At 34.4% G+C, this 20,629-nt stretch overlaps 1 protein-coding gene across 1 annotated transcript in view; it reads left to right on the top strand.

Moving 5' to 3' along the window:
• LOC116765639 (dedicator of cytokinesis protein 3) overlaps positions 1-20,300 on the top strand; it is a 44,994-nt gene extending 24,694 nt beyond the window's left edge. The window contains exons 8-35 of the mRNA XM_032655194.2: positions 482-581; positions 1,187-1,422; positions 1,632-1,791; positions 2,589-2,712; positions 3,349-3,500; positions 3,956-4,124; positions 4,567-4,701; positions 5,706-5,952; positions 6,320-6,506; positions 6,574-6,821; positions 7,058-7,219; positions 7,554-7,682; positions 8,041-8,182; positions 8,522-8,750; positions 9,106-9,262; positions 9,580-9,693; positions 9,981-10,109; positions 10,507-10,698; positions 11,014-11,155; positions 11,402-11,562; positions 12,215-12,322; positions 12,534-12,847; positions 13,100-13,189; positions 13,270-13,369; positions 15,071-15,240; positions 15,748-15,836; positions 16,209-16,325; positions 16,642-20,300. Coding sequence (XP_032511085.2) covers positions 482-581; positions 1,187-1,422; positions 1,632-1,791; positions 2,589-2,712; positions 3,349-3,500; positions 3,956-4,124; positions 4,567-4,701; positions 5,706-5,952; positions 6,320-6,506; positions 6,574-6,821; positions 7,058-7,219; positions 7,554-7,682; positions 8,041-8,182; positions 8,522-8,750; positions 9,106-9,262; positions 9,580-9,693; positions 9,981-10,109; positions 10,507-10,698; positions 11,014-11,155; positions 11,402-11,562; positions 12,215-12,322; positions 12,534-12,847; positions 13,100-13,189; positions 13,270-13,369; positions 15,071-15,240; positions 15,748-15,836; positions 16,209-16,325; positions 16,642-16,808 — 4,470 coding nt within the window. The 3' untranslated portion in view covers positions 16,809-20,300. The remainder of the gene's footprint in view (positions 1-481; positions 582-1,186; positions 1,423-1,631; positions 1,792-2,588; positions 2,713-3,348; positions 3,501-3,955; positions 4,125-4,566; positions 4,702-5,705; positions 5,953-6,319; positions 6,507-6,573; positions 6,822-7,057; positions 7,220-7,553; positions 7,683-8,040; positions 8,183-8,521; positions 8,751-9,105; positions 9,263-9,579; positions 9,694-9,980; positions 10,110-10,506; positions 10,699-11,013; positions 11,156-11,401; positions 11,563-12,214; positions 12,323-12,533; positions 12,848-13,099; positions 13,190-13,269; positions 13,370-15,070; positions 15,241-15,747; positions 15,837-16,208; positions 16,326-16,641) is intronic.
• Positions 20,301-20,629: the final 329 nt, after the last annotated feature.

Below are 20,629 nucleotides of genomic sequence, written 5' to 3'. Positions count from 1 at the left end.
GTCTTGTTAGAAACTATCTTGATTATTTCAAGTCGCTGTATACTACAAAAAACTTTTCAATAATTAATCTATTGATTATTTTCCTTTTCCAGGTATTTTCTTTTAGAATATTCTATAGATTTATTAAGTTCATCTGAATCAATATCTCATTTGTGTTTTATTTACATGTATGTAACATGAGTACTAGCTTTATGTTGTCTTTTGCAATGGCATTATTTATGTTTCTAATCCTTTCTGAGAAAAGTTTATGGCCGTACTTACATGTTCTGTTATGGATCCAGTCATTGTGGTTACGGACACTGTTAGCTGTTATTTTTATTTTATATACTAATTTCATTTATAACATCTATCAGTAACTGTTAATCTGTATTATCCGTCTCTTAGTGTCTCAGTCTAATAGTTTTAGCATTGTATGTAGTTTTATTAAACCAGTTTGTTTATCTTAATTTAATGATTTAATACAAGTTGATCATATTCCCAGGTTTACCAAAGCGAAGAGAAAGATTTCCATCAGCTGCATGAGATGTTGATAAGGAAACAGACAAATAAATGCAATATTTTGCCTGGACAACCAAATTACGGTGAGCTATAATATTATAATAGTTAGGGAGAGGAGCTTGAACGGTTGAGGTGAGCGTTTAACGCGCGTTAGATAGGGACCTTAAAACTACACCTGGGTCGCAAGTCCCAGACACTGTTGAAGCTCCACTCCCTGCAACGACATGGACCCGGCACCCGCACGGTGAATTCATGGAATGTTAAGAAGTTTTGTCTCTGGTCTCGTAATTCAAATAATAAAGTTGATTCTATCCAGATGTATTGGAATCCATATTTATTTCTTGGTTACATTTTTTCTTCACTAATTTCTATATTGCATCATTAGTAATATAAATATTATTTAACTTTGTAATTGAATACTTTTTGTTAGTTGTACTTCTTTAATGTGAAAAGAACTAAACTGAAAAAAAGAATATATGTATGTGTTTATATATATTGAAAAAACATTTAGATTCTAATATTACTGCCAGATGATAGCTTAAGAATATCATACCTGTTAATAAATTAATGTTATCCATTCCTTATAATATTTCCTTGTTGTTTTCTTTAGTATTATAAATGGGACGGACAAACATTCATCGTGTCATAGAATTATGATATAGTTATACTATAAATCTAAAATTTTCAGGCATCGTAGTAGCGCTACGTCTCTTAACAAATACCGGCAGTATATCCGAAGCTGTTGCCTCCGGGGCGACTGTGACAGCAAAGAGGGGATTCCCCGACGTCATAATGCCGGGGGATGTCCGAAACGACCTCTACTTGACCTTGGAGAGGGCAGAATTTGAGAGAGGGGGTAAAAGTACGGCGAAGAACGTCCTCGCTACAGTCAGTGTGTACGATAGTTCTGGACAAGTCATCAATGTGAGTTTGATGTTATACTTTATTAAATGTAACGAAAAATCACGTTTGCATTACTTTTCACACGCTTATCATATATTCGTTAAGTTAACAAATATAATTATATATACCTTCTCTTACGTCTCATAATTTTTACTTAAATATATGCAAAGATATCACTTTACGTAAATAATAGTAATTTGTATGTCAAATATTAATTCATATGTCGTCAGGATTGTGTGTGGGGCGCCAGCGGTACGGGCAGCACTTGGTACGAGTCACTAGTGTTGTACCACAACAACAGCCCAGCCTGGGGCGAACAGCTGCGTCTCACTGTACCATTGGATACATTCACACACGCGCACGTCAGGATCGAGTTCAGACACTGTTCCAGTAAGTAACTGATGCTTATACATATACCAACACTTACTACAAAATGTAGTGACACATATATTATGTTTACTGAAACTTACATCATATATATATAATACTAATACATACATATAAAAAACTTTTTAAATTGCAAATTTAGGTGGATCAATGCCTTTGGATTTAATACAATTATAATTTGAGGTACAAGGAAAGGTCGGGTTAAAGTAATAAGTTCGTGAGAAATAACTACAGTTTGATACTATTGTAATATCTAATATAATTTAAATGCGTTACTTCGTTTATTACTCTTTTCAGTACTCACGTATTTTGTAATGTATGATTGTTCTTGTACAATTAATGAATTAAATTCTCTTGAATTTGATTTTCTCACTTGCATCACAACGCCGCTCTAGGAGGTAAATGACGTTGTTCGAGAGATTATCTCATAGCGAGAATGCTAATTTGTTAATAAATAAAGATCAAGTTCTCAAATTGTATAAATTTTCATTCAAATCCCAACTTACCATTTGAGTATTTTAAATTTTAATATGTGACGTCACAAAACTATTGACACCCCCCCCCCACGCCGCTTGTCACACAATGTCACAGTTCTATAAAATATATCTCTCTTCTTAAGTACTTTTAAAACTCAGAAATATTATGACCCAATTAAATGGATATATTAAATTGATCTTATTCATTGCAACAATTGAAGGGTAAAAAAAAGTAGTGTTTCTGGATGAACAAATATTGAGTGACAATGTTTCACACTAGTCAGTACAGGTATACATATATTAGCACTTATTCCCCATTACCAGCACGGGATAAAAGCGAGCGTAAGCTGTTTGGTTTCTCGTTCGCCCGTCTGATGGAGCCGAGCGGCGCCACCCTCAGAGACGCCGCCCACGACCTCTACGTGTACAAGTGCGACGACGCTAACAAGTCAGTATAGTCTCGTGGGATATAAGCATGACGTCATCAGTTGCACGCAACCGCTGTGACGTCATCATACCAACTGTTCCTATAATATTAACTAGCGCGGCAAATGTATTATTTGTCTTAGTTATTCATTTTTATTTTATAATTCTATTTAAGATTATAAGAAGTTTATGTAAATATTGCTTATTTGTATAGGAATTGGATTGGATTAAAATATTTTTAGCTAATATTATAGCGTCGACCTTGTACGGCGTTTAGTATAAAGTGAATAGAACAGATAATTATTCTTTGTATGTATGGTTTGATGGTAAGGTCATTTATATTCAATAACTACTGAATGGTTTTCAATGAAAATTTAAATATTATAGCAATAGCGTCACAATGACCTCTGAAGTGTAATTTATTTCGTTATAACTTTGCTAAAGACCATGCAAAGTGGAGGAGTTTGAGCAGGAAGGCAGACCCTGGCTAATGCTGGGATAAATTGCCAGAAAGTAGAAGAAGATAACATTTAGTAATCGAAGACGTCATTAGAGTTATATATTGAATAATTTCCATGTATTTTTTTTAATCACAATTATCTTTTTCGTTATCAAATGTAGTATATAATAATAAGTGACAATATGACCTATACTTTAGACTCGCGACAGCAAGCTACCTCTCACTACCGTCCTGCGCGAGCGACGCGACTCGTTCAAATACAAACGGAGTAATGGCAACATTCCAACGGAGTACGAAGGAGAATTGTATTATAAGTACTGTGCTGTGCTCCACGAAACTCACACAGAATGGTATGTATGAGAATTTAATAATTACTTATCTATGAGATGAGATCTAATCGATCTATGAGATGAGATCTAGTGAGGTTACTTTGCAGCAAATAAATGTGAGTTTTATTTCAATTACTTATAATATTTATTTATTGTTTTCACATATTCGTGTCATCCGTCATGGTTAAGAAAGAATTGTTGATGATAAAAAAGTGTTATGTTACCAGATTTCTTATCTGATTTTGTAAAAAGATTTAAATGTCTCCAAAATGATACGTAAGAGAAATTGTAAAGCGAAAAATCAATGTTGTCGTGATAAAGACTGCTGAGAATTTACGATTATACCTATATACATACTGTGAATATACACGGGATATAGACTATATGAATGTCTTTCTTGCATTAGTTATTTTATTTTTTGTTACTTTTCTATGTGGACAGTTAAAGATGTTATATTTATTATCTTATAATTTCAGAGGATCTCCTAGCTTTATTACAATGGCGTGCTCGACCTGAGAAGGTCCAGGAGACCTTACTACGTGTGTTGCGCCTCGGCGACGGGCTGAGTTGCGAAGAACTCATCAAGTTCCTTAGAGATGTATTAGACGCGCTCTTCGCTCTGTTCTCTACTGAGGATGGTAACAGGTACGTTGTGTCATACATACGCTATAAACGTGAATCTTAGTACGAGTGGATGTTAATATTTCAAAAAAGTACTGGAAACATTGTAATGTTAACGCTAATGTAGCTCATATGTCGCATAGGGTATAAATTAAAATCCCGTGTAATCCATTTCGTGTAGTCCCCTTACACAGACGATAATGGCACTCTTCATATTAATTCTATGTCTTCTTTTTTTTTTCTTTTGAACTAAATTCTGAAGTCCATACGAACAAAATCGCGAAAAAGGATAGTTTTAAATAAATTTCAAAAATCTGAACGAAAAGTTTTGTATATTTTTTTCAGTTAAACAAGTAATGTATCTTGTTATATATTCAAGTAATAGAAAATAATTAATCAATATACACATATTATATATACTTAATTTTAAATCAAGTAAAATAATATTTTATTTTAATATTTTCAGTACACCACACTCAGGAACTGTGTTCCTGGTTCTGGTTTCTATCTGCAGTCTCCTGGACGAGAGTCGCTTCCAACACTTTAGGCCTGTCCTCGACGTTTATATAGAAGAACACTTCTCAGCTGCCTTGGTCTATAAGTATGCTATACATATATTGTTATGGAATTAACTAATATTATTTAAAAGCTTTTAAAATTAAAATAAATTTTTATTTATCATCGACATCTGTGTCGGTTAGTTTCATATTATATTAGCAACAATTATTTATTATATAATAGTGGAAGCTGGGTTTTATCCTTTTAGGCTGGTTTCACACTGCAAGGTTTGCTAAATGTTATTAAATGAAAGGCAACTGGCATACATACTATCCATCACAGTTAGGTTCAGGTGGAATTAAGTCCAGTCGCGACCAGTCTTGAAGAAATTTTATTTGATCAATCTTTCGGATTCGGTTCAGTCAACTATTTTTAAAGAGTTATTGATAAAAAATATCCAATTTAATGTTAACTGCTTATGTCGAAACGAGCTTGGACTATAAAAAGGCGTATTTTTTTTTATCAACATTTAGAGGTGGTAGAGCCTAGCGGTGGTCAATGTGGTCACTAGAACATGGGCTGGCTCGACCGGGGAAGTACCACCCTGCCACAGAAGATCGGCTTGAAGTAGTCTTTCATGGCTGCGTTTCATCCCATGAGTGAGGGAGACGGTTGCCTTTTCCCGTTTCCCACCCTTTCCTCTCCCTCTTTCTCAATCAAGCGTGGCAACGCATACGCAAACCTATGTTGCCGATGTCCATGGACGACGGTTACTACCTCCATCAGTAGGCCGTTTGCTCATTTGCAATAAAAAAAATATTATATATTTTTTATGATAACCGGTGACTCTTATCTGTATGAGAGGTTATGACATGTTTCAGCCGCGAATATAGCAGGATAATAAATTTCCCTGATTTCTGTATGTTCCAAACTGAAATGTGAATTGCGTCAGTTTGTCTCAAGGACCGAGATAGGCCTTAAAATGTAGAAGTTTGTTATTATATCAAACAGAAGTAATTATGACTTTTTCCCTACGAGAAAGTGTGTTTTTCTTAAATAATTTAAATAGAGATATAATTATATTAAATACTCATTATCAATTTCCAGGGGTCTCCTATCATCGGTCCAGCATTGTGCTGAGTGGGCGGCTGGTGCTGAAGGTCAGGAGCCAATACGCAAGTGTCTCCGTTCTCTGGGCGCTGTGTTCCGTCTAGCGGTCCGATCGCGCTGTCTGTTCGCTCGGGCCACTGGCGGACAATACGAGGATAGCTTTAGACGGGATGTTCGTGCAGCGCTGCACGCGCTTAAAGCGTTGGCTCAACATCCGCATAGGGAGCATCTCGCGCCCGCACAGGTATTCTATTCTATTTTCATATAAAATTTGATATCACAATTTGCCAGAAATGAAAATAAAATATTTTTTATATATATCAGAATAATATTCAAATATTTGTATAAAATATTTATGAGATCGATTTTTAACATTAAAAATGATATGAAAAAAAAAGGGCTTCTTAAATTTAAAAATAAATAGAAAGTTAATGCTCACAATTAGAAATGCAGAGGTAATGTGACGAGAATATGTGTAAATAAATATAAAACGAATAAAAGGGAGGAAGTCACAGCTGCGATAAAATTATTAATTTCATTTGGGTATTATATTATTTATAAGGTATTCATTTGTATTATAAATCATTTTATACACATTGTTTAAAATCTAGATCGCACTGATGACGTCATGGGCTAGCGTGGCCAAGGAAGTAGCGTCAGCCCTGGGCCCAGTGGAGGCCGGACGTATAACCGCAGCGATGTTGGATGCACCTGCAGCGAATGCACCACCAGCTTTGGCCAAGGCTAGACTTGCAGCAGCTCAAGAGATACTGAGAGGACCTCTGGGACAGGATCCTGGTTAGTCATAATTAGTTATTATATTATGTAAGTTTCTCAGTGTTATGTAATAGTTTTTCGTTCTCAGAGGCTCGAAACATTGTTTTGACAACGGCGTGTCATCACCTCCGAGTGCATCTCGCTCGTAGGGACGAATTAACTCAGTGTGCGGATATGCTGGGAGAGTTAGTCACGTTGTTGTGGAAGAAGGAAGATCCTGATGCGCCCGTGGACGAGGACGAACTGGACCCGGATGTAGACGTGCTCTGCTTAAATACCCTGGACGTACTGGTCGAGACGGTATTGCATCTGATTGGCGGAAATTCGCCAGTCCTGGTGAGACACATATATTAATGTAACTATAATCAGGCTACTGATAGCTAATTTTTTACGTTTACTGGGACTAAAGTTTTAAGCAATGGTAGGGTCGAATCCTGCTCTAATATAATGTAATAGTCAAAGATTTCAAATAGAATTACTTTATTTACAAAACATACTAATCAAAGTAATCATTATTTATGTAGAAATGTAACTGTTTAATAATACATATTATAATTCAACGATAATTCCAGGGTTCAATGGTAGCTGGTCTACTAGGAGTAATGGAACTTCTAAAACCAGCTCACTATCAGCGTCTGTGGAGTCACTTAGCTCCACACCCTCACGACAGAAAGCCTTTAAAAGATTTTCTTATGAGAGCCTTCCTTGTGTTTAGACATTTGATAGAACAGGAAGTAAGTAAGGTTTTATTTACTTATTTTAGAAATTGTGTGCGTACAGAATTTATATTTAACATAATAGTTAGATTAATACATACTGCGCTTCAATCTTCAAACTAGAGGAAGCCGTTAGTATATTTAAAAGTCTTGTAAGCCATTATAATTTGAGAGTCTATTTTCCTTGGAATAATGTTTATAACCAGTATCTTTCATACAAGTTTTATTTATTAATGCGTTCTTCACCTACTTAAAAACTTTATTGGGTAGGTTAATATTTTAAAGAACAAGTCGCATGTTTTTATAAACGCAAAACTAATCAATCATTATAATGATTTTATGATATTAATAGGTGTTTCCATCTGACTGGATGGTACTCAGAGTGCAGAGCTGCAAGGTACTGTTGTCTGCATTACAAGATTTGGCAAAACCGTTGTTAGAAAGATTCTTAGGCGACGAGCCTCCACAGTTTGACTCTCAAGTAAGTAAAATTACAATAAATTGAGTCGGTACTGGCATTATTATCGGCTCATTATTTTAATTTCCGGTAAATATTTATCGAACTTATAAACGAAACGTATAAAGATAAAAAATAAAAATACTTATAGTAATAGCAGCCTCTTACCAATATATAACTTGCAACAATTACATCCTATCTGTGTTACTCTCATTGATGAACTTTCATGACCTTTTAGGATTGACTCTTATTTAAACATTAAGTTAAAATTTTAAGGTGATAGAATTACAATTATTCAAATTATCATTTTATCCCATACAGAAGATCATAAAGACTTATAAGAGTTTTATTGTAAAAGTAATCAATAATTTATATAACTTAGCTATGGGCGGGTTACCTGGAGTTGGGCGTGTCGCTAGTGACAGCGAGTGCGCTTCAGGCGGAGCGTTGGGCGCGAGGACCACAACGAGCGGCTATGAGGGCGGCCGCAGCCTTACATCTGCTCGCCGTCTGGACCAGACTCGGTACAGGAACATACAAAAAGATACACAAATACACACACATATCACAAATTTGTATTTTGCACAATATGCACATGGAAAATGGAAGGAGTGAAGAGTATTAGAAGAAGAAATGCAATGGAAAAGTTGCTGAAAGTAACTTCTAATACCTATAGACAGTATATTAATATCCAGTGAGATTTCGAATTATATTCATTCTTATTATTTTTTTATTCTAACCACAGAGTATCACAGACGATATCCACAGCAGAAATACCGCTCAATAAATGAATAATACAGAGATGATCTACATATAAAACCGTGTGCCCGTTAAATGGATTTTCATCACTCATCTTCGTCCAGGTGCGGCCCAGCTCCAGCTGATCGGTCCAGCGGTTGGCGCTCTGTTGGAGGTGACGTTGGTGCCAGAGCTGCGCAGGGCTGCCCTCGGCGCTCTGGTTAGTCTCATGGCCGCTGAGCGAGCAGCTACAGGCTCGGCCAGAAAGACGGAGGCAGCCCTGGTCGATAAGTTGGACTCGCTGGTAGCCGACAACAAAGCTGATGATCATTATCGACGTCTCTTTGACACTGTGTACGTATATATACACGTTACAACAATATATACTTGTATTTTAATATAAAATATTATCTCTTTATATAAGGTACCTTTGTATATTTATTGTTCATGTTAATGCACACACCAGGGAGCATTTGAGTTCTGTGTGAGTATACACGTATGTTCTTATCACTTTATTTATCATTGGTTGTCATTAGTTTACAAGAAGTGAGTTAGGTATATAAGGAAAAGTAAATACTCATATTTAACTTTCCTTAACTAACTTTATTATTGCAGTAGTTATAGTAATATAAGTAATTATTTGGTCTTTATTTCCAGTAAATTGATTGGGTTTCTTGGTAGAGGTGATATCTTATTGGTATAATTTCAGATTGATGGAGCGTGTTTCGACGGAGGGTTGGCGGGAGGCGGGCGCTGCTTTCGTGGGCTGCGTCACCAGACTGCTGGAGAGACTTCTGGACTATCGCGCGGTGATGCAGGGAGCGGAACATCGAGATAAGAGGATGGCTGCCACTGTTAACTTGCTTGTACGATGTTAATACATAGTCACATACATAGACACGTACATACAAATATGTAGGACCATTTCAATTTAAATAATCACGATAAGAATATTTTTTTTGTCATTTGGTTCACATTAATAAATTAAACTCTCGACTTCACAATCTGTCGAGATACTGAGGGATAAAAATACTTAATAATATCTCCTATATTGTAGAGTTAGGTTTATATATTAATATATATATATATATATATATATATATATTTAAATTTCAACATCTTCGTAATATTTTAAACATATATTATATTTTCTCTCAACTTACATTTTGTATATTACTTACAGAATTTCTACAAAAACGAAATCGATCGTAAGGAGATGTATCTACGTTACGTGTACAAGTTACACGACCTTCACATCGCCTCTGATAACTGGGTGGAGGCTGGGTGCACACTATTAGTAAGATGCTTTATTTTTTTTTTAATTTAAGCTTTTTTTCACTCACACTGAATTTACAGTACTTCGAATACTTAATATAATAATTTAAATTAAGTCGTTACCGTCTTGTTTTAAAGAATTATATAACAGTGTTAGTCATTATTTAATACATGAAAAAGTTTCCAGTTTTCTAGTACACAAAGAATTTTTAAACATTATACATTTCTACTATGATTGGTAAATGTACACATTTTATTATGTATATTATTGTTTCCATTAAATACTATGTCTATAAAAACTATCAACAGCTGTACGCAGAAACATTGAGTTGGGAGAGCGATCAGATGGGCGTTGACCCCGAACATCCCGATACAGTGGAGTGGAAACGGAAAGAGGCGCTCTATAACCAAGTGTTACAGTACTTTGATAGGGGCAAGGTACGTCGCCTTTATTATTGTCAAAGTATTCTGTGATCGTTACAAAATACCATAAGGAATACATCGGTGAGATATCGTGTCAAACAAACATGTAATGTCAGGTGATTAAAATTAGTGAGACACAGAAATATTCTTTGGTCAGCTTTAAATAAAAAGAGGAATAAGAAATAATAGACTAAGCTTGCGGATAAAGTGTCTATCCAAATTGGTACACTGAGGAAACATTCAATTAGTCCATTTACAGTTGGTCCTCGTGTAATACGAGACATTTAAATGAAACTATCACATAACTTAACCCCACGCTATATGTACGTTACTATTATAAACATATAAAAAGCATTTTTTAACTTAAGAATTGACCTGCTCAAGTACTTACATTATTTATGTCTCATTCCAGTGCTGGGAGAAAGGCTTGCCCCTACTACGTGAACTGAGCACGTTATATGAAGTGAGATGCGACTACGCGCGTCTGTCGCACGTGCTCCGCACTCACGCGAACTTCCTGGATGCTGTGCTCGAACAACTCAGACCCGAACCCGAGTACTTCAGAGTAGGGTTCTACGGGAAGGGATGTCCGCTATTTGTTAGGGTTGGTGCTTATATAGAAATATATTGATGTTGTTAACAAGCTTTGTAATCGATTTTGTATGAAAGTATAAATTTTATTTTTGTCTCCAAAGTTTTTTTTGGAGCTGTGAGGGTAATTTCTCAAATTAAAATTTAATTAAATTTAGTAATGATTTTAAATTATATCATTTCAATTCTGTTGCGTCGTAAATAACTAACAATAAAAAAAGACTATGTTTAGTAAATAGATAGGAATAAAAAATCTTACATCTCCTTCGCTATTGCGTTGTGTATTGCATGTTGTATCATATGTTCCTAACACTACGAACTATTTCAGAATAAGCAGTTCGTGTATCGCGGGCAGGACTACGAACGTATAGGTGCGTTCACACAACGTCTGCAGGCGGAGTACGTGGCGGCTCACATCCTCATGAGGAACACACCGCCAGACGATTCTGTCATCGCTGCTGACGGACAGTGTGAGTTAGGCCTTATTTGTACTTTCATAATATATGGGACTTATAAAGGAGACATGATTATGTCTATTATCTTATATTATATATTGAGTTTACTTAGGAAACGATTGAGATAATTAAAATATGATTTATTGATTATTTACCTTTGAATAAATTTATCAAAGATTTTCTGGTAGAGATATCCTGTAGATGAATTTGTTAGACTTATTTTTGTCTCTTATTGTTACATTTTATTTTAATATCTTCCAGATATCCAAATCTGTAACGTGAAGCCCGTATCCTCGCGTCGCTCGTGGCCGCCGGGTGTGCCGGACCCGGTGCGGAGGTTCTACGTGTGTAACGACGTGGACACCTTCCTGTGCGACCGACCGCTGCACAAACCACCCATTGACAAAGATAATGAGTTCAAGGTCAATTAAATACTAGATATATTGGATATTAAACAATAATAGGAAGTACATGATAAAAGTGATTTCAGTTAGTGATCCAGAAATGGCGTGTGTGCGGATCATTTTCAGAATGTAATAAATAATAATTAATATAACATTTTGTTTACGAATCATTATTAATATATTTCAGAGAAATTAAACAGTTGCTAGAATATTGCAGTCCCTATATATTAAAATAGTATAAAATGTATGATCCGCTTTCGTTTATTCGAGAAAATGATGCGCTAATAATATTATAATGTCGGTCAAGTCTAGATTTTCACATTTCACAGTTTGTAAATTTTGTTGACAGCAATAATAGGGAATGAAAATCGTGAAATTTAAAGCGTCGTTTATACATTCCATACTATAACTAATTCTAAAAATATTTCTAAATTGACATGATTTAAAAAATATATATCTTTATCTATAAAAGTTTGGATATTGTTTGTCAATACGCATGTAAAAATTTTGCTCTCAGCGAGGTACCTTAATCTTGGCGGGACGCAAAAACATATAAATATATTTCCTAGTGTTTCTGAAGCAAAAAAATAATAGTAATTAAATTCCAATTGAAAAAGCGGACGAAAAAGGAACCATACCATAACCATATAAATATTTTCGTATATTTCAGAGCTTATGGATCGAACGTACAACACTAGTGACAGAGAATACTCTCCCAGGAATACTGCGGTGGTCGGAAGTAATATCAAGATCAGTCGAGGAAATACCACCGGTTGAAGTAAGTGTATACATAATTATTTTTTTACGACTTTGGCTTTCGTTTTCCTAAATTTTGACCAAATATTCAGAAGCGCCAAGGTGTGTTTATATATGTCAGTAATAAAAAAGTCCCTTAACTTAGGAATATGTATACGAAATTATTAATGATATGCTCAGTCTAAGAAATTTTCCATACAGTAAATTTTAACTTGTGCAATCTGTTCGTATAGTTCGCCTGCGAAACAATGGAAGCCACGGAACGTGAACTACGGTCTCTCATAACTCAATACACGGCGGATCCAACACAGAATCTGAACCCGTTCTCTATGAGGTTACAAGGAACCATAGACGCTAATGTTCAGGGCGGGATCACCAAGTACGAGCAGGCGTTCCTCACACCTGAGTTCAGTAGAAACGCCACACCCAGAGAAGCTGCGGCCGCTGCCAAGTTAAGAAGACTCGTGTCCTCACAGCTGGCGGTCGTCGAGGCAGGTCTCACCTTACATGGTCGTCTAGCGCCGGAGGATGTGAAGCCGTTGCACAGGTACGCTTTCTAATATATGTATAATAGATTCAACAAATTCTAATATACCTTTGGTTACTTCATAGATATATTTCTTTGATACTCTGTGTAAATTGTGTCATTTGATTGATTTTTCTTCTACTCATTGCTATGTACTAGTCTAGTATGTACAAATGTATATATATAAAATTCTTCCCTTTACAAATATATCGTATTTCTTACATTAACATAATTATAACAGGAATATATACATATACTATGTTATTTTTTCAGACGTCTCGTAGAACGTTTTACTCAATTAAGACAGAATCTGGGACCGGGTCTAGCACGAGCTAGACGTCAGCTGTCTGAAAGCATTGTGAAGTGAGTGAAGTAATATGAATATGATATGTATCATGAGAAGCGTATGTCACCAAGTATGTATGTTATAATAATGTTTTTAGCACTCCCTTGCCTCCGGTTCCTGCGTTGGATAAGAGGTCGCATAGTATTCAACAAAACGACGGCTATTATGAGGAAGGACATCTATACAATAAGCCAATCGTGAGTGCCATTTTAACAAATAATTTTTACTATATAAGGACTTCATTAGAGGTCTATAAGCAAAAGCAGGCTATAATAAACATATATAGATAAATTAGCTTTCGCTAGCAACTCCGTCCGCGTGAACATTAGAATTGTTCTCTGCTGCTACGGCCATGAACCCGAACGGCACTTCATGTTCCACCCGTGTGGTTCGGGATCGCGATCGGGACTGGGATGATATATTTAATAAGCTGATTACTTGAATTGTGGGTCGGTAACACAATACTAAAGTGTGATGGTCCATTTAACCGGCGTGTTTTCGAGATGGGGATATAAGGCATCCTATGTCCTTTTTCAGTCCCTTTTTCTATCGTTATACCAAAATTCATCAAAATCGGTACAGCGGTTTAGGCCTGAATATTTAATAGACAGACGAGAGTTACTTCCCCATTTATAATATTAGTAGGGATGTCAATTATATATATCACGAAACATACTTACTAAGAGTGTGCCAATTATGTTAGTGGCGTCCCAGAAAATAATCTTAATAATGTCTAATATGATAATATCAGATAAAGCTAGAACTTTTTTGTTTATGTAGGTTACAGAGATTGTCTGTTTTACTCTCCTGGTCTCAAAGATTCGACAGGACTGGAGAAGTAAACATACGTTAATCTATTGTAGACTGCCATGAACCACAGTCACGATAATAATATGATTTACTTTTCACGCCATTTCATTTCTAACGCACACGATATGAGATCCTGTGATGAGTCCGATAATATCAAGGCAAGTGAAAAAATAAATAAAAAAAAAACTTTTTTTTCTCAACCGTACCGCTGTCAAAAACAGCACGAAACAAATATAGGAAAAAAATATAAAATGAATTAGGAAATCATGTAAGACTGGTTACAAAAACAGAATGTTAATTTACACCCGGTAACACTCTGTACACAAGTCTGTACTCTTGTAACTGATCAATAAATTTCAAACCGAAAAAATGAATAGCATTGACAAAATATGAAAGGTACCTCTCCGTCCTGATATTAAGCCCGTTAGCTTTTGACGGCGAATACAAAAAAAAAAATTGCTGCGAAACATGCAATTTCTTCATCGAAAAAAATATTTGACCGTCAGGTAAGTAGTCAGAAGATAGTTTTGAAATTTAATAACTAAAAAGCGTGACGACGTGTACTAAAATTTGAGAAACCAACGTTAGGTACTCACAGGTGTCTTACTAGATATGAGTAGTAAATATGTAGTAAATGAGATAGTTATATAACAATAAACAAGTGATATTGGGAAGAGGATATGAATTCCGAAGACAGTTCCAGTAAATGGAAACGAATATATGAATTATTTGGTTATACTGCAAAAATAATATTTCAATTTTCTTATTGAGATTATTACAATATTATTATAATATTTTTAATTGCTTACTTCATTTTTACTACAAATAATAATAAAAATTCACCCATTACATTATTCAGACGGATGTAACAATGTCATCTTAAGATAAATTTGTCACCAAATATCCCATGTGAGTCAAGTCTCCTAAGACTAACTTTAGTGAGAACTATAACATATTCGCTTGCATATTCGAACATTTCGTCCGTAAATAAGAATTTTATCACAAATGCTATATAATAGTATTATAACGGCCATTATACATTTTATTCTCTAACTAGTAATCATTATAATATTATTTATTTTTTCCAGTATTCAATAGAGGATACGATAGAGCAGCAGAGCGTTATAATGTCTTGCAGTCTACCGTCAGCCGACAACCGCGATAGTGAGGAGTCTATGGTGAAGTCCGCGCCGCCGCTACCGTGCAGACCCAAGTCAGGGGACCCGCGGAGTCCCACCAGGCCCTTAGAAAAATATCGGTCAGTTATAAGTTATTAGAAATTTTAATACAGAACCTTTTCTAAGTAGCTCCTTGGTAAACAATAACAAGGAACTGTAATTCAATGTGAAACTGGAAGAGAAATAAAAAATTACTGTGCGTGGAGTCCCTCAATGGAAGAAATGGAACTTCGTAATGTTGGATTGAAAACAAGAAGGGGTAGAAATTGTTTTTTTATGGAATTTTTTAATGTTCCTTTAAGACAAACTTTATTACATTACTTTCCTTATTGACCGCATGTTTTCTAGCGCGTTTTCCGTCTCTGTCTATTTTTATAACCCCGAGCGTTAAAGCTCTAACGCAACCTTGTTGGAAGTCGCATAAGAAGTTTCACGTCAATCAACCGAAAGAGATAAAGACCTGTGACTCACAAATGATTAGATCATGAGATGATGTATTTTAAATGAAATTTATATATATATATATAAATTACTATTTTTTATTAATATCACGGTTATTAAAATAATAAATATATAATATGTTTCAGGGAGGAGGAGGTGGAGGCTCGTCGTCACAGTCGAGTCAGTTGGAGCGAGCCGGCCGACGCGCCGCCATTACCGCCGCGAGTTTCAGGCGGTACGTTATATGTGATATATATGATAATACACGAAGATAAATGAGAATAGGCTGGTATAACATGTGATATGACTGTACTTATAGTCTAATGATGAGATTTTCTTTTCTTTTAAAAAAATTTTTAGTAAAAAACAAACGATTAAAAATTTTACATAACTTTTTACTCGAACGTTCTCCTAACACTTAAGTTTTAGCTTCCTATTTATCATACATCAATGCTACTGATTCAATAAATTTTCATCTGCTTCCAAACAAAAATATTTCATAAACGATCAATTAATTTTCTTTTAGACTCATATATGACATAATAATGAAATAGAAATTGCAAGCTTGTCTCTTCACTTTTGCCAGTCAAATATTTATAACCTGCAGGTGATAAGCGTTGGGGCGAGGCACCCGCGGTCCCTCGCCGTGGCAGGACGGACGAACGTGATTCAGGGGTCAGCGTTGACCACCACTACTCTAACGCGGATCACAGCGCTGAACACGGTTATACATATTATATTTCTTAATATGTCAACATGAGGAAAATGTTGCCAGTGTTATTGTTACGGTTATATTTATATATTTATAAAAAGGTTTTAGTGTTTAGACAATCGTATATTATTTTATATGATCGATTTTGATCAACCAAATATGTTTTTTTTGTTGGCTCTATATTCAAAGGTACGGTTCCTTTCATGTAAGAAATTAGAAATGATAGTATAAATGTTGAAATGACTCCAGTAAAATACTATTAAAATATTGGTTCTTACGCCAGTCTGTCTTCATCCTTAAATACTGATTTTTATTTCCATATTTATAGATTTGGAGCTAGTGGAGTCTCTGCGATACGAGGAGATAATATCAATGATGTCTGAACCGCTTCAAGTGGACGAGAGTGAAACACCACCGCCGATACCACCGAAGGGATTGGGGCATTTAAGTAGCTTCGATTCCGGACACCACGAGAACGGGGAGTCGCATTGCTAATGAAAGAGAGAGGGGTATAGAGGGAGGAGTAAGAAAGAGAGATATGTAGTAAGAGCAGTTGGAAAGAGATAGCTATATTTGGTAAGGATTTGTGGGAAAGAGATGGTTGTATTCTTATGTGGGTAGTTTCAAATGAAAAGGATGACACCAGATGTAACGCTGAGTTAATTTTTATACATTTTTATTTGGTGCTTTTATCTGTCCACACTGATGGTGGTCTTTTTGTCCAATAATTGTTTTAGTGTGCCATAAAAGTATTGAATTTTTAATTCGGACCTCGAATTTTTGATAATCTGTATTAAAATGGCTTTAAATATTCCAGTGCGCCCACACTTGGTAACAAGCCCGTTTTAATCATGTCGCCAAAAGGAATTTCAATCTTAGTTTGGAGGTTTCATGTCAGTCGATATTGGGCTGTTTTTGAGATTTTGTCTTTAATTAGTATTAAATGTTGTGTATTAAAGCCAAAAATACTTCCGATATAAAGAATTGCCTCAGCGTAACTTCCATTGATAATAAACAGTGGTGTGCCAGTGAAACGAATGCACAAGAAAAGTATCAAATAATCTATTTTTATAGATGTAGAATATTCTCGCTACATTTATATTTGTATTAATTTGAGCTATATTTCCAAAGTCCTAGAGTTGATTTTGAAATTAATCCCAGTAGGGGTTTAATGAGCTGCAAGTTTATTAGAGCGCCTATTTAAAGCTTTCATCTATTACATAAAGATGATAAACTGCTCTCATATTTTATCAGGCGCCGTTTTGCTCTCATTTAATTTTTGCATATCATTAACCATTCTATAGGAAATTAGACTAGTTGTAAGTAGCTATAGATTTCATTGCTTTCATGCATTTAGTTTTATATCGGGGCCATATAACAGGTGATAAATAAATTAGAATACAGTTCTAATACTATATCGAAGCCAAAAATAGACTGACTTCAAGGAATTACAATTTTTATCAATGCAATTTTGAATTTAATTTTGAATGATTTTTTTCTTCCGTTGCACTACATAATTACGAAAGTATTTTATTTTTTAACCAAATATTTTATTATAGTTTTAATTATATTCTTATCTCGTATAGGAATGTTGCTCTGTAGCGGTGATAATTAAGTGTCAAATGAGATGTATTTTTTTTTTTGCACGTTTTATTTATATTTTAAATCGAAATATTTTTGCTAACGTATTTTTTTTTTTTATAATCTTATTTTAATGCAATTTATTTTTTTATATAACATTCATCTTTTAAAAGTTTACACCGGTTCTGATTGCATATTTTTTAAGTATTTCCTAACATATTATAGGCACCGCTCATTCAATAATATCATTTAGACAAAGCGTTTTAAAGCCATTTCTTTAGTAATTAATGTATTATGTTTTGTCTTTAAGAAAAATATCACCACGACTTTATTGGGATGTTCGTTCGTTTCGAAAAGTTTGTATACAAATCACATTTTCGGTTCTATGTCGTTATTGAGACATACATTCTCGCTATTGATTCGCTAATCAGCATTACTTCGAAACATGAAATCATTTATCTTAGTGTAATAATTAAATATGTTATAAATCAGTGCAATCCATTAATTGTAAGTTTGTTGATGTAAGCGTCCGCGACAATATCTCCGTAACCCCCTCAGCTGTATTCGGCTTTAATATTTTGATCTCCGTTTTTTTTTTTTTATGGAATGAGATTTTTTACTTTCTCTATATAACTGTAATCTATATTATAAAGACATTTTAAATTTTTGGAACTTTTTTTTCTTCTTGTACTGCAATGTATTTCGAGGTCTTTCCAATTACAGTGATATTTTCGATGTTTATAAATAGATCTTAAGTGAATGTTTCGAACACGTGACTATGCTATGTCTGTTTAATCTCGTAATTCTAGTGTTAGGGCTTATTTACACTATCTTGTTTGTGTGGTTGAAGTTGCGAGACACTATTAATGATTTATTTCTTTCGAGATTAGTTTAAAATATCGTTTTGGACCAGCTCGGTATCGACTACCAAGGGTTCCGTATCAAATACCGCGATCGACTATTGATTAGTAGTTAGGAATCGTAGTATATGTATGGATCTGGGTCATTGGTTTTTGCAACCGGAAAAAAAAATAATGTAAAATTACAATTATTGAAAAGAAATGGAATATCTATAACAAAAATTAGAGAAATAATCAATAGTCGCTATCCTAGTTGCCGGTACAAGGCCTACGGAAAACAGTTATTTAGCAGAGGATTATTTAACAAAGGGTTGTTACTTTTGTATTCGCTCTTTTTCGACGAGATCTCAATATTGATATTATTAAATAACAAAGTAGGTATTTGGTTTTCTAATTTTATTTTTCACAAAATTATTTTTGTTTTCAGTCACAATTTACATGTGAAAATACTTTTAAATGTTTTTTATTTGAAAATATATATTTTTACCTTATTCCGAGGTAAATATGAAAAAACACTTCAATCTCACATCGAAATATCTGATGTCTCAAAAAAGTCAATGGTCTTTTTGGGTACGTCTAGTTAGTGAAGGTGAAAAAAAAATACATATAACTATTATAAGTTCACATAATGATATCAAAGATTTTCTTGAGTATTCATTTAAATGAAACTAATATTTTCAGATACTGCGCTTTTTTATTATTTTAAACTTCATACTCCCGACGTTTCGCTTACTTTGTACGCGTAGTGCATCCGATGATTTTAGTTTTATTTATTACAAGTTCTCTCAGATGATAGCAAATAGTAACATACGAAATAATATGAAGGGAGCTAACTGAGATACTTTTAACCGCGGACGAAAACGCATATTCTTTCTCTGTCGTAAGTCATGAATAGTGTTTTGCGCTGCAGTCTTGAGTTACCTAAGCATATGATTTGACTGATATAACTCTACGGTGATTTCAATGTCTCTGTACGTTTGTGCGTATGTCTCAGTAGTTGTAGTCATTATAATCCAACCAAAAAAAAACTTTCTAATATTTTTATATAGCGTATGCATATGCATTGAATTTGTACTTCGCTGTACGTTGGACTGTCAATGAATAGTTTAAATTTCGAACGTTTTATTAATGATGTCATCTTCATAGATACTATAGATATTACGACTATGAATACATTAAAATTCGATTATTATACTAATTTTAACCCGGGATTTACACTTCTTACGGAATTGCCGTTCTTATTACGACTGTATTGAGACTGGAATCGTTTGTAATTTACACTCGACCGACTATTTAAACTGTCACCTTGTGCCTCTGCTCGTGCCTCGTCTCGCGACTCGTAAGCGAGTGTAAAACCCGGTTAATAATATAGTTTTCTTGCTACGCGTATTTAAAATGTTCATTGACAGTTGTGGAATGTGTGACGCCAAATTGTTAAGTACAAATCGTAGCGGAGATAGTTTTTAAATGGTTTCGCTGGATAAGTAATGTAATACGCTGGTTTGATTAAAATGTTAAGCATCGGCGGAATAAATATTTAGAAGAATTTCACTTGTTTTATTTAATAATAATAATTATTATTATTACTACATATTTTAATTAATTGTATGTTAAGAAACGAATTACATAGAATGAAAAAGATTTATAATTTTTGACTAAAAACTGTGACAGTGACTGTGACTTGAGATAATTTAACACACTTAAAGGACTAATTATTTAGTTTTGGACTAAAACGAACATCATCTGATAAGGTCCATGATCTGAAATTAAATATTATAAAACATAAAAAATGTAGAATTAATTTCAGTCATAGTTAATGGTACCACAATCAAATAGCACTTTTTTATTATTTTATATAAGCTATAGCGTTTCATA

Source organism: Danaus plexippus, chromosome 11 (genome assembly GCF_018135715.1).
Source record: "Danaus plexippus chromosome 11, MEX_DaPlex, whole genome shotgun sequence".
In the NCBI taxonomy this organism is placed as follows: Eukaryota; Metazoa; Arthropoda; class Insecta; order Lepidoptera; family Nymphalidae; genus Danaus; species Danaus plexippus.
This window is presented reverse-complemented; position numbering and strand designations above follow the sequence as displayed.